Source organism: Felis catus, chromosome D2 (assembly GCF_018350175.1).
Source record: "Felis catus isolate Fca126 chromosome D2, F.catus_Fca126_mat1.0, whole genome shotgun sequence".
Classification (NCBI taxonomy): domain Eukaryota; kingdom Metazoa; phylum Chordata; class Mammalia; order Carnivora; family Felidae; genus Felis; species Felis catus.
The window spans coordinates 15,466,628-15,481,875 of record NC_058378.1 but is presented as its reverse complement, the minus strand read 5'-3'; the positions used below and the strand labels follow the sequence as shown (position 1 = coordinate 15,481,875).

The 15,248-nt window shown below is 41.0% G+C and overlaps 1 protein-coding gene across 6 annotated transcripts in view; it reads right to left on the bottom strand.

Moving 5' to 3' along the window:
• The window catches only part of PCNX2 (pecanex 2), a 299,548-nt gene that overhangs the window by 139,356 nt on the left and 144,944 nt on the right, over window positions 1-15,248 (bottom strand). For all 6 annotated transcript variants that reach the window (XM_045039935.1, XM_023240399.2, XM_023240402.2 and 3 more), the window contains 2 exons: window positions 10,591-10,683; window positions 9,629-9,779 (listed from right to left, as the gene is read on the bottom strand). In XM_045039935.1, coding sequence (XP_044895870.1) covers window positions 9,629-9,779; window positions 10,591-10,683 — 244 coding nt within the window. The remainder of the gene's footprint in view (window positions 1-9,628; window positions 9,780-10,590; window positions 10,684-15,248) is intronic.

Genomic DNA, 15,248 nt, shown 5'->3' with positions numbered 1-15,248 from the left:
CTTCGAAGAATTATGGTAAGGACCAGGAGAAATACCTAAAGGATAGAAAGGACTTTTCCGTGGAGAGGGAGAATCAGACATGGCAAAAAGTTGACAAGAGTCTGCTGCTTTTCATTACAACTTGTACTGTTTGATTTTTAATCTAGGTTATTACCTTGTTATAAATGCAAAATACATTAGAAAAAGAAATATCTCTCAGAACCAGGTCTCCCACATGTTGAAACCAGTCTATCTGCAAATCACAGGCAAGATTTGCTAAAATGCAAAGTAAGTCTCACTTAAGAATGACAAAATCGGGACTGGTTCGTGAATTAGTTTCATTAGAGTGAATGTTTTTTTAATTACAGTTTCAGTGAAGTTCTCAACTGGTGTTGTTTATAATTTCTAATTTCTATCATCTTTTGCCCATTTATTCTAGTACATCCAAAAATTATAGCTTAAGCTTTTTAGGAAACCATTTTTTTTGCAGAGGGATGAGCCTGTTTGTATATAGTTTACCATCCACATGTACACTCGAGTCCTTCAAACCAGCCTTTACCTTACAAGGCTTTTTCCTGTCAGCCTACAGGGAAGTCTTCTTTCGATGAATTTACAGAGCATTGATCATTCATCTGTTCGTTCAACCAATGTTATTGAACACCTACTATGCACCAGAGATTAATTCAACATTTAGTTCTAAAATTCATACATTTTTCCATTTTATATATTATGTCCAAGCAGTTGGAAAAACGTAACCCATGAATAATTGTAGCCCCTTCACTTAGGCTCTGGGCTTTCTACTTCCTTGAATTTCCTGCAAGGCTGCACATAGTGTTGACCCCACATCAGTGTGTATGTAGCAGTCATGGCTCTTCCACTCTGGCACAGCCGTAGGTTTGCTTAATAGGTCAGAAACTCTTTGATAACAGAAACCACATCTTCGTCATCCTGTCTCACTGGTTCACAGGCTTGGTGTCAGGTAGGAACTCAGTAATTCTATTTAAAAATATTTTTTTAATGTTTATTCATTTTTTGTGAGAGAGATTGAGACAGAGACAGAGCATGAGCAAAGGAAGGGCAGAGAGAGAGGAAGACACAGAGTCCAAAGCAGGCTCCAGGCTCCGAGCTGTCAGCACAGAGTCTGACGTGGGGCTCGAACTCACAAACTATGAGATCACGACCTGAGCTGAAGTCGGACACTTAACTGACTTAGCCACGCAGGCGCCCCAGTAATTCTATTTTTAATGAACAGTATATTCATAAGCATTTTCTGAATGAATAAACAAGTGAATGTCAATAATGGAATTATTCTCTATCTCAATCGCTTTAAACCCCATCAAAACTCACTTTTGCAGTAGGAGTATGGTCATCAAATCAGAGTACTTCAATTTTTCTCAAACTCTTAAGAGCCAAGAATGATAATATTAGGGAAATTTCTTCTTGGAGGACCATATGAAATTATGACCCAACTCCATTATTCCTTTCCTAAATGACACGATTCCTTTTGAAAGTTCTTAGATAAAACGATTTTTTTGTCATATTTAATTTTTATTTTAATTCAGGTTGGTTAACATACAGTGCTATATTAGTTTCAGATATACAATATAGTGATTCAACACTTCCATACATCACCCTGTGCTCATCACAACAAGTGCCCTCCTTCATCCCCATCACCTGTTTCCCCCATCCCCCCCCCCATCTCCCCTCTGGTAGCCATCAGTTTGTTCTCCATCATTAAGAGTCTGTTTCTTAATTTGTCTCTCTCTCTTTTCCCCCCCTTTGCTCATTTGTTTTGCTTCCTAAATTCCACATATGAATGAAATCATGGTATTTGTCTTCCTCTGACTGATGCATTTCACTTAACAAAATACTCTCTAGATCCATCCATGTCATCGCAAATGGCAAGATCTCATTCCTTTTTATGACTGAATTCCATTATCTGTATCTATATCTATAGATATAGCATCTATTTATCTATATATATAACACACACACACATATATAGGCGCATATATATACATATATATATATATATATATATATATATATATATATATGTAACATCTTTCTATTTACATTCACCTATTGATAGATACTTGGGCTGATTCCATAATTTGGTTACTGTAAATAATGCTGGCATAAACATAGGAGTTCATGTATCCCTTTGAATTCATGTTTTTGTATTCTTTGGATAAATACCCAGTAGTGTGACTTAGGGGAACTCCACACTGTTTTCCACGTTGGCTGTACCAGTCTGCATTCCCACCAACAGTGCACAAGTGTTTCTTTTTCTCCATATCCTTGCCAACACCAGTTGTCCCTTGAGTTGTTGATTTTAGCCATTCTGATAGGTGTGAAGTGATAGCTCATTGTGGTTTTGATTTGCATTTTCTTGATGATAAGTGATGTTGAGCACCTTTTCATGTGTCTGTTGGCCATCTGGATGTCTTCTTTGGAGAAATGTCTGTTCGTGTTTTTTGCCTATGTTGTAATTGTATTATTCTGTTTTGGGGTGTTGAGTTTTAGAAGTTCTATCCATATTTTGCATACTAACCCTTTATCAGATATGTTATTTGCAAATCTCCTCTCCCATTCTGTAGGTTGCCTTTTAGTTTTGTTGATTGTTTCTTTCACTGTGCAGAAGCTTTTTATTTTGATGTGATCCCAATAGTTTAGTTTGGCTTTTGTTTCTCTCGCCTGAGAAAAAGTTCCTATGACAGATGTCAAAGAGGTTACTGCCTGTGCTCTCTTCCAGGATTTTAATGATTTCAGGTCCCACATGTAGGTAGGTATTTAATCCACTTTTTAATTAATTTTTTTCTGTATGGTGTAAGAAAGCGGTCCAGTTTCTTCCTTTTGCATGTAGCTGTCCAGTTTTCTCAACACCATTTGTTGAAGAGACTGTCTTTTTTCCCATTCGATATTCTCTCCTGCTTTGTCAAAGATTAATTGACCATATAATTATGGGTTTATTTCTGGGTTTTCTATTCTGTTCTAGTGATCTATGTGTCTGTTTTTGTGCCAGCACCATACTGTTTTGATTATTACAGCTTTGTCACATAACTTGAAGTCCAGAATTGTGATGCCTCCAGCTTTGCTCTTCCTTTTCAAGGTTGCTTTGGCTATTCGAGATCTTTTGTGGTTCCATACAAGTTTCAGACTTATTTGTTATAAGTTCTGTGGAAAATGCTGGTGGTATTTCGATAGGGATTGCATTACATGTGTAGATTGCTTTGGGTAGTATAGACATTTTAGCAATATTTGATCTCCCAATCCGTGAGCATGGCATGTCTTTCCATTTCTTTGTGTCCTCTTGAATTTCTTTCGTCAGTGTTTTATAGTTTCAGAGTACAGGTCTTTCACCTCTTTGGTTAGGCTTATTCCCAGGTATCTTATTATTTTTGGTGCAGATGTAAATAGGATTGTTTTTCTTAATTTCTCTTTCTGCAGCTTCATCATTAGTGTATACGAACACAGCAGATTTCCGTACACCGATTTTGTGTAATTGCAACTTTATTGAATTAGTTTATCAGTTCTAGCAGGTTTTTTGAGGGGGTGGGTGGGTCTTTCTGGTTTTCTGTATATAGTATCATGTCATCTGCAAAGAGTGAAAGTTTACTTCTTCCTTGCCGACGTGGATGCCTCTTATTTCTTTGTGTTATCTGATTGCTGTGCCTAGGACTTCCAGTACTATGCTGAATAAAAGTGTTAAGAGTAGACATCCTTGTCTTGTTCCTGACCTTAGGGGAAAAAACTCTCAGTTCCATCCATTAAGGATGATATTAGCTGTGGTTTTTTTAAATAAATGGCCTTTATTACAGTGAACTATGTTCCCTTTAAACCTACTTTGTTGAGGGTTTTATCATGAATGGATGTTGTACTTTGTCAAATGCTTTTTCTGTGTCTATTGAAATGATCACATGGTTCTTATCCTTTCTCTTATTGATGTCATGTAACACATTGATCAATTTGCGAATAATGAACAACTTTGGAACAAATCCCACTTAACCATGGTGAATGTTTTCTTTAATGCATTGTTGAATTTGGTTTGCTAGTATATTGTTGAGGATTTTTGCATGTATGTGCATCAGGGATATTGGCTTATAGTTCTCTTTTTTTTTTTTTTTATCTAGTTTTGTATCAGGGTAATGTTGGCCTCATACAATGAATTTTGAAGTTTTCCTTCTTTTTCTCTTTTTGGAATAGTTTGAGAATGGTTATTAACTCCTCTTTAAATGTTTGGTAGAACTCACTTGTAAAGCCATCTGGTCCTAGACTTTTGCTTGTTGGGAGTTTTTTGCTTACTGATTCCATTTATTTCCTGATTATAGGTCTGTTCAAATTTTCTATCTTCCTGTTTCAATTTTGGTAGTTTTTATGTTTCTAGTAATGTATCCATTTCTTCTAGGTTGTCCAATTTGTTGGTACATAGTTTTTCATAATATTCTCTTATTATTTTATTTGTATTTCTGTGATTATTGGTTGTTATTTTTCCTCCCTCATTTGTGACTTTGAGTCCTTTCTTCTTTTTCATGAGAAGTCTGGCTAGAAGATTGTAAATTATATTGATTTTTGTTTTCAGAGAACCAGCTCCTAGTTTCACTGACCTGCTCTATTGTGTGTGTGTGTGTGTGTGTGTAGTTTGATATCATTTATTTCTGCTCTTATCTTAATTATTTCCTTCTGCTTGTTTTAACTTTTGTTTGTTGTCCTTTTTCTAGCTCCTTCAGGTGTAAGGTTATGTTGTTTATTAGAGAGTTTTCTTGCTTCTTGAGATAGGCCTGTATTGCTATAAAGTTCCCTCTTAGAACCACTTTTGCTGTATCCCAGAGGTTTTGCACCATTGTGTTTCCATTTTCATTTGTTTCCAGGTACTTTTTAATTTCTTCTTTGATTTGCTTGACCCATTCATTATTTTGTAGCATGTTATTTAACCCCTATGTATTTGTGGTCTTTCCAAATTATTTCTTGCGGCTGACTCCTAGTTGTATGGTGCTGTGTCGGAAAAGACGCATGGTATGACTTCAATCTTCCTGAATTTGTTGAGGCTGGTTTTGTGGGCTAATATATGATCTATTCTGGAGAACGCTCTGTGTGCACTTGAAAAGGACGTGTATTCTGCTGGTTTAGGATGGGATGTTCTGAAAATACCTGTTAAATCCATCTGCTCCACCATTGTTTCCTTGTTGATGTTCTATTTAAATGATCTGTCCCTTGCTGTAAGTAGGGTGTTGAAGTCCCCTACTATCATTGTGTTATTACTGATTAGTTCCTTTATGTTTGTTATTAACTCTTTTACGCAGTTGGGTGCTCCTAGGTTGGATGTGTAAATATTTATAATTGTTACGTCTTCCCATTGGATTGTCCCCTTTATTGTGATATAATGCCCTTCTTTGTCTCTTGTTACAGTCTTTGTTTTAAAGCCTATTCTGCCCAATGCAAGAATTGCTACTCTGGCTTTCTTTTGACATCCATTTACAAGACAGATGTTTCTTCACCCCCTCACTTTCAATCTGCAGGTGTCTTTCACCTGGGTCTCCTGGAGGCAGCAGATAGACGGGTCTTGTTGTTGTTGTTTTTATCTATTCTGTCACCCTATGTCTTTTGATTGCAGCATTTAGTCTCTTTATGTTCAAATTAGTTATTGAAAGATAGGTATTTAGTGACATTAAATAAATCAAGTTTTCAAGTAGATCCAACTTCTGACTCTTTTGCAACAGTGGCCTATCAATGAAGTCATTTGTCTGGAATTACCATCATAATTCAGGATAATTTGTTTTATTTTCTAAAAATACAATGCTCCTTAAACATTCGGTCTTAGAAGCTCCATACTTGACTAACATGATGTCATCTGTGGTGCTGTCTACTTAGTTACCTTGTTATTTTCAGCATGATTCACTTAGACTAGTGGGGGGATAGAGAAGGAAAAAAACCACCTTACACACCCATTAACACGTCGGTTACAACGACATCACCACTAAGGCTCAACTGTATTATGAGTGATAAAACTTTATTCTTTTAGCTCCAATATTGGTGAAACATCTTGTTGGGACTCGTATGGGATAAAGTTTACTTAAATTAGTCTCGAAAGTTAAGAACTGAATTGACTAAACAATACATTTCGATTTACAGGCCTCAACTTGAGCCGTAATCTGAATTTTGTATCAAAATTTATTTTGTATCTCCAAGTAGTTTTGTATGGCAAGTAAAATTATGTATCAGAGGTATGCAGAAAGGAAAGTAAACTGAGAGAAAGTATACCCAGCAAGGTTGAAGTCTGTTCTAGCAAACAGAGGGCTGATGACATCTCAGTGCAGTGCAGTTCAGGAGAGACACTTCTGTGCCCAGCACCACGGGGAGCAGTGAAGGACCAGCATGAGCCAGTGGATATGTCGCTCACAGTCACTGCAGAGAATGTTATGGAAAGGGAGGTTCACGGGCACAGTCAGGAAGTTAGTCCTACTCCAGGTGGTCAGGGAAAGACTTCTGGAGGGTTTGATTTTTGAGTTTGTTATTTGTTTGTTTGTTTGTTTGTTTGTTTGTTTGTTTTGAGAGAGAGGGAACAGGATGGGCAGAGAGAGATGGAAGGAAAGAGAAATTCCTGCTGAGCCTGATGTGGGGCTCCAGCCCACGAACGGTGAGCTCATGACCTGAGCCAAAATCAAGAGTCAGATGCTCAACCAACTGAGCCACCAGGGTGCTCCTGGAGGGACTGACTTTTAAACAGAGACCTGAAAGATGAGTTAGTGGCGCGAGTCCAGTGATGCTTGAAAAAGCATCACAGGCAAAGGGAACAGCAAGGGGGACGGTCAGAGAATGGGGTGTATTTGAGAAACCACGAGAAGGCCCAGAATTCAGTGTGGTGAGTCTGTCTCAATCCAGGGATGAAAGCAAGCTTCGCAGAGCTGGCATTAGACTATGCCCTGTCGGATTTTGCAGGACCTACCACAGCGACGTGGCCCTGCTGGGCAACAATGACGGCAGCAACACGTCATCTAAGGGCCACATATGAACTGCACACAATCAGCCTGCTAGACCGAGAGCTGACGGGGGAGCAGAAAGAGCACCCCACTGGAGTAAGATGCCCTGGGTTCTTTCTGGTCACTCACTGGCCACAGACTTGCTGGGACCCTTGAGGTCTGTGGGCTTCAGCTTCCTCCTAGGTAAAGGGTGGGGCGGGATTCTACAAACTCTGAGACAGGGAGAGTACATACATCTCATCTCCCATGCCGATTCAGTGTCTGCCTCTGGCCCAGGTTTAGGCTTGTTCTCAGCGATGTCTGCCGTGGGATTAGGGGACTCCAGTGGTAGGCCACAGACCTGCCGCCCTGCTCTGCTCGACCTTCTCTTCCAGTAATAGTATTCTGTGATCCAATGAGAAGATTTGAGCACAGTTTTCACATTAAAAGGTATACGGTTTGGGGCGCCTGGGTGGCTCAGTCAGTCGGGCATCTGACTTCGGCTCAGGTCATGATCTCACAGTTTGTGGGTTTCAGCCCCGCGTCGGGCTCTGCGCTGACAGCTCGAAGCCTGGAGCCTGTTTCAGATTCTGTGTCTCCCTCTCTCTCTGCCCCTCCCCTGTTCACGCTCTGTCTCTGTCTCAAGAATAAATAAACATTAAAAAAAAAAAAAGGTATAAAGTTGGTCTGAATTTCCTGGGCATGTTTTTTCTTGTTAGTAGGAGACATAAAGAGCAAAAGACCTAAAAGGCAGAAGGCCAGGAAGAAGAGGCAAGGAAAGTCGGGATCTGGATGATACCAAAATGAGTAATAGCTTTTCAACGAGTTCATACCATCATATTTTAAATATTTGGATTTTCCTTCTAACACACGTAATTTTGAAATGCAATCTGTTCTTCATTATATGCCTAATTTGTCAAGTCTATTACTCTTGGCTAGATTTCAGGTGGCTTATAAACAGCTCATGCAGGCAAGGGAGAAACAGCCACAGAGCTTCTGCCTGAGCCTGTGCTAACAGACGTGAACCCCCAGCCCCCCGTTACAGGACAGACGCCCAGGCCCGCCTGCTCACTCATCCCTCAAAGAGGAGACATCAACATACAAACACGTTCACGTTACCTGGGCTTGAATCATGTGCTGAAAAGGTCATGAAGGGTTTCCTGGGTGGCTCAGTCAGTTGGGCATACGACTTCGGCTCAGGTCATGATCTCACAGCTCATGAGTTCAAGCCCCGTGTCGGGCTCTGTGCTGACAGCTCAGAGCCTGAAGCCTGCTTTGGATTCTGTGTCTCCCCTCTCTCTCTGCCCCTCCCCCGCTTGTGCACATGCTCTCCCCCCCGCCAAAATAAATAAATTTTTAAAAATGGCCCATGCAGGTTTAAAATACTATGCATTTAAGTAGCACCTAGAATGTAACAGAACATTTAAAATGTGTGTGTGTGTGTGTGTGTGTGTGTGTGTGTGTGTGTATGTATAGTACAAATATATTAAGCTTGACCCTTAAGCTAGCTGCCCCTGTTGCATGTTGACAAAAGCAAGTCTCTGAGGGCAGAGCGGTCAGGTGACCCTTCTCCACCCCCTAAACCCTATATGCGCAGCAGACCCTCGATGCCGTATTTTTCCACTAAACAATCTACAATTTTCCTGATCTGGCTGTTCCAGATTAAGGCAGCTCCACATACCCACCCAGAGATGTTCCTTGAAGAAATGCTCTCGACAGCACCTGAAGTGATTCTTTCGCTTCGTCATTTTGAAATTATCTCGCCCCCCTTTCCCTTCGTCATACCAGTCCACCAAAGTTACTGCTAACTAATCTGGGGAGTCCAATGCATTCCTGCAGGTCAGCCAGTCTTGGCTGTGCTCACATACCCCTGTGCCTGGACAGGCTGACAATGAGATATCTCCCTCTACAACAGAGGCGTTACAACGGGCTACAACGTTCTGCGCAGAATTACCAGCACTAGCTGCTTATAAACGACAGCTACGGTCTGTGACCTGTAACTTCAATGTGTCTGAAAATGGGGATGAATCCAATCCTTCCGCCATCTGTGGGATCACAGAGCAAGGGAAGAGCTACGAGAGAAATTCCTGAGAGACTTCTTATCTAGAAGCTAGTGGCACGGCCTGGATTACCAGGCTGTTGCATGACTGTGACCGGAAACAGCCCTGAGCACAGCTGAGTCCATCAAGTATGGGTGTGGGTCAAGTGAAGCAAAATGCAAGGGGTCAGAGGTCCTAAAGATTCAGAGGTTTGGGCTACATCCCTGCCCCACTCCCACCGCAAACACTTTGTGGAGGATGGGAGAGCAGCAAAGTGATGTTCTTCCTGGTCCCGGGTCAACTTAAGCTGGAACAGCATAATCTTCAGGTCTGAATAATGGTAATTAATTTTCCCCACTACTAACAACCGCTTACTATTTTTATAAAACAGTTATAATTCACTCCCCTTCAACTTTCTCGTTCTGGGGGCGATACTGCATACTCTAAGGTACACGCTCTCCTTTTTTTTTTATTGTGGTAAAATAGATATAATGTAACATCTGCCATTGTAACGGTCCTTAAGTGTGCAGTCCTGTGGCATTCAGCACATTCACACTGGTTGCACACGCTCTCTGCTGTAACAGATACCTTCCACTACATTGTTTTTTGTTTTGTTTTGTTTTGTTTTTTAACGAGGGATAGATTACTGACCTCTCACTTCCCGCTGCTGATATTCTTTGTTTTTAAGAACGGGGTGTGAAATCCACATCCACGGATGGTGCTTGCGGAGCTGAGGAAGCATGTAATGGGTCACAAACCCCACCGAGCCAGCCAGGGCAAACAGCACGACACTGAGAAATGGCTGTGATACAAGAGGACAAATGTCACGGTTTAGCCTCGCAGGACAGGGGAGGGGTGTCCATGAATATCACGTAACACTGCCGGCCTTCCCCTCTTCCCTCTAACGGAACAGAGAGGCAACCCCGGGCTTGTTTCTGAAAATTTCTTCCATACAAAACCACCCTGTATTGGGAGCCCCTAAGTAGGGGGTGTGGAGAGCTGGCCTACTAAGTTCAGAGGCCAAGGGAACTCTGCCCTTTAGATTTTGTTACTGTTGTTTTTAAAAGAAGAGGCGGAGAGTAACAAACGTAGCTAATAGACTTTCCTTGTTGGAAAGAGAGCTCCTAAGTGTGTAATACTTTTATATGGAGACAGTAACTGTCTGTTGGAACCTCAGGCCAGAATCCCCACCTAGAGCTCTCCACTTTTGTTTCTCTACCTGAAAACCATGTTCCCAAACGCCTTCTGGCTTGGGGACCTCGGTCTCCCTCCTGATATGGTAATGCCTTCAGTCCTGCTCCTGGCAGTGAGCCGTGGGCCTGTCTTACCACCGTGGGGTTCTAGGACATGCGCTGTTACTCTAGCAAATAATACGGCTCCCCAGATGCCGGAGGACAAGGGATAAAACACTTGAACCCAATCTGCAGTGTGAACCAAATCTCATCTGGGACGTAATTCTTCACAGCACAATAGCCACGTTCCTTAAACCTCTCAGCTGGTGTTGTGTTTTCCTCTCCTGCTACTACCCTGACGATGCCCTGGAGTCCCACAGCCGGCTCTGTTATTAGGGAGAATAAGGAGGCAGGGGAGTATAAAGCCGAAGGGATACGTACTCGCAAGGACAGGAACACAGTGCTGGCACTGATTGCAAATGACAGAACGGCAGCCACTGAGCAGATAATGAGATCCGATTTTAAGATATCCTTCTGCAAAGAGAGAACCAACTGTAAAGTCTGCTCTTTGTTTCTCTCCGTAACTCTGTACTCACCAGGTAAGTCAGGAGACAGATACCGACTCTGGATAACCCACTTTTCAAGCACATCACCTACCTGGTATGTTCCCAGGGGCACACACTGGGAGGACCACCAGGAAGAACAAGGCAAAGGGTGGGGAATGGGGAATGCAGACTGTGAGGTTAGCCTACGTCCGCTAACCATGGCAGGAAAAAAAAGCGTTCTGCATGTATAGGAGGCATAAGGTTCTTCCCTACGAACACAGGCCAAAGACAAGATGTCATGGTCTGATGAAGGAGGGTGAAGTGCTCATGATCTCTACTCGGCTTTAGCATGCTTATATGCATGCTGTTGGCCAAACAGAAGCCTCTGACACATTTGCTTATTTCTTTAAAAAAAAAAACATTTTTTTACTGTTCATTTTTTGAGAGAGAGGGAGACAGAGCACAGACGGGTGAGGAACACAGAGAGAGGGAGCCACAGAATCAAAAGCAGGCTCCAGGCTCCGAGCTGTCAGCACAGAGCCCAACGCGGGGCTCCAGCCCACGAACTGCGAGATCATGACCTGAGCCGAAGTTAGACGCTTAATCGACCGAGCCACCCGGGCATCCCTGCTTATTTCTTTGGTCCAGAACAGATTTCACATTTTAATTCACCAGTCAGATTGGGTTAAGGCCACCTCCAAATAATTTAAATATACACATACTATTGGCACATATGCAGAAAATGAAATGTTAGTAAGTTGCTGACAACTTCCCTTCGCATAAAATTGTGGCGTGAGCTGGGTCTCGGGAAAACAAAGCAAAGTTAGGCCAAAGAATGTCATTAATCCTGCAACTATATGGAGAATGGACTAAGATACATCTTAGAGATATAAAGGACCATCACATTTTTTTCTGTCTACAGAGGCCAGTTCGCTACAGTTCACAATTATTGAACATTTTGAGGTGTCACACAGTTACCTGAAAACTCTAAACCATCATTATAAATATATCAATATCTCATATTGAAAGGGAATTATGCCTCTTAAATAATTGTTTATCCACCAGAAACCTGTATCTCTGTATGTCTGTTTCCCTACAACCCTTTTCTTTCTTTTTTTTTTTTTTTTCTTTTCTGGTTTTTAAGATGAAAATGTGGAGTTCTTGCAAATCATGCTACTGGCTTTCTGGCTGAATTAACACCCAAAGTGATAGGAAGGAGTCAGAAAGGCAGTTTAAATGGAGCAATAATGACCTGGAACCATCTGATGGAAAAGTCAACATGGCTTGGTTAAAGCAACTAATCATACAGGGAAGAGATAACAGTCTCAGCATCAATTCATCAATTATCTGCTAAAGTTGTTTTACAATTCATGTACAGGTATTAAATATGGGAGCAATTGTATAGTGATAAATTAATTCTAGATTTATTCTTAGTAATGGTAAGAATAATATGGTAAAAGAAAATGGTAAGAATCCCCCTGATTTTTTGGGCAGGGCAAATCACAATGATTTTTTAGTCGGAATCCTCATAAAACTTTTATAATCACGGGATTTTCATCAAAACTTTACTATGAATAAATGGACAAAATTCAGGTATCTCCTTGCATTCAAAGATTTACAAAAGGCCAGGCCTTCCCAGAGGAAAGATCTATAACTCACTGACTCTTTAGGCTATGAAGATAAGTGAATTTTTCCTTCCTCTTCTATACTGACATGGTTTTATGTCATTTAAAAATTACTGAATGCTTGTATGGAAACCAATTTGCCAATAAATTTCATGTTTAAATGAATGAATGAATGAATGAATAAATAAATAAATAAATAAATAAATAAATAAATAAATAAATAAATAACTGAATGCTTAGGCACTTGGGTGGCTCAGTCAGTTAAGTATCCAACTTCAGCTCAGGTCATGATCTCCCGGTTCCATGAGTTCAAGCCCCACATCGGGCTCTGTGCTGTCAGTGTGGAGCCTGCTTCGGATCTTCTGTCTCCCTCTCTCCCCCTCCCCCACTTGAGTGTGTGTGTGCATGTGTGTGTGTGTTTGCACACGCACGCGTGTGCCCTCTTCCTCTCTCTCAAAAATAAACATTAAAGAATTTATTCTAATTACTGAATCCTTATCCGAAAGGAAGATAAACATTTTCCCAAATATTCTAATTGAAAAGTAATTCTTATCTATAACTGACCAACCATTCTCGCCTAAAGGCAAAATAGTGGGCCATGAGGGCAGCTGGTGAGGGGAGGAGGCTTACATTTCTAGGTTTCTTAAAGCAAGAGAATGAGCTCTGATTATTGGTATTTTTTTCACAGTTGGATGATATATAGGAATTCTACTGATTTTAGTCTTTATTTACAAAAATGTTCCTCCTGCCCATTTCTTTCCTGTATTGTTATTTTTATTTTTTTAAGTTAGAGACAGAGCAAGAGAGGGAGAGAGAGAGAGGGAGAGGGAGAGAAACAGAGAGAGAGAGAGAGAGAGAGAGACAGAGAGAGAGCACGCACCTGTGCAGGAGCGGGGGAGGGGCAGAGAGAGAGAAAGAGAGAATGTTAAGCAGGTTCCATGCTCATCATGGAGCCTGATGTGGGGCTCAGTCCCACAACCCTGGAATCATGACCTGAGCTGAAATCAAGACTGAGACACCCAGATGCCCCTGTATTGTTAGCTTTATTCTTTTTTTTTTTTAATTAAAAACATTTTTTATGTTTGTTTTTGAGAGAGAGAGACAGACAGAGACAGAGACAGAACATGAGCAGGGGAGGGGCAGAGAGAGAGGGAGACGCAGAATCTGAAGCAGGCTCCAGGCTCTGAGCTGTCAGCACAGAGCCCGACGTGGGGCTTGAACTCACGAACCACTAGATCATGACTTGAGCCAAAGTCTGAGGCTTAACCAACTGAGCCACCCAGATGCCCCTCTATTGTTATTTTGAACAACTTTCTTGAGGTGTGACTGACATACAAAACCCCTGCATGTACATAAAGTGTACCATTTGATGAGTTTTGACACGTGGATATCCCCATGAAAACCACAACCACAGTGAAAATAAGTAGCACAGCCATGCTGCCCTAAAGTTTCCTCTCCCGGCCTTTTCTAACCTACACCCCCTTTTCTCCTCTGTCTGGAGACAACCACTGATCTGCAACGTCTCAGTGGTTTATTTCCTTCCCTAGAATGCGATATAAATTTACTTGGAAATGCAATAGATCTAGAAGAGGCAAAACAACTTTGAAAAGGAAGAACAAAGTTGGAGGATATACAATATCTGATTTGAAGACTTATCACAAAGCTGCAGGAATCAGGCCTTGATGGTATTGGCATAAAGTATACATCTTGATCAAGAGAACAGAACAAAGAGCCCAGACATAGACGAAAACATACACAGTCAATGGATTTTAAACAAAAGTGACAATGTGAAAAAACACCTTTCCTCTAAATGAGGGGAAGGATAATTCTTTCCACAAATGGAATGCGGAAAAAAACAGAAAACAAAACAAAACAAAAAAACACCTTGACATTTACTTCACATCACACATAAAACCTAAGTCAACGTGCATTATAAACGTAACAAACTGTTACATTTCTCAAAGAAGACATAAGAGGAAATCTTAGTGACCTTGGGTTTAGCAAAGCTTTCCCAAACAAAACACTGAGAAGTGGAACTTTAAAGGGAAAAAAACAGTTATTCAACTGGAGTTCATGAACATTTAAACCAGCTGTTCTTCAAAATACATTGTTATAAAATGTATAACAAGACTGAGAAAAGTAGTTGCAAAACACAAACTGCATCTGTAATACATAAAAGCTTCACAAACCAATAGCAAGAAGCCAAACAATTCCCCCATCCCCCTTCCAGCTGCAAACCGGCGAAGTTTTGAGCAGACTCTTCAGCAAAGGCAACGGCAAATGGTGATTATTGAGCTCTTCAAGCTAGTGCTAATTAATGAAACCACAGACCACTGTGTTAATACTGGTGAAAGTAACATTAGCAAAAGAAAAAGAAAAGGTTCCCTCTTTCCCTACAGCCACCAAAACCCAGATATTATGCTGCTCCAAAAATTGTATTCCTGAAAATGTACTTTTCCTTAGAAATTTTTATACATGTGCCTTTTACAAAGAGTATGAAATGCAGATTTTTTTTTAATTTTTTATGTTTATTTATTTTTGAGAGGGAGACACACACACACACACACACACACACACACACACACACATACACACACACACACACAGAGTGTGAGCAGGGGAGGGGCAGAGAGAGAGGGAGACACAGAATCTGAAATGGGCTCCAGGCTCGGAGCTGTCAGCACAGAGCCCGATGTGGGGCTTGAACTCACAAACTGCAAGATCATGACCTGAGGTGAAGTCGGACACTTAACTGACTGAGCCACCCAGGCACCCCAAAACATATGTTTATAAACATATTTTTTCAGTGACACAATGCTACTTACTAATACACAACTATAATTCTTACAAGCACCACTGTTTCATGGGTGTCTTTAAATGCAGTACAGTGCAGCAAACGTGAAATTATTTTTGAAAAGGGATCTTGAAA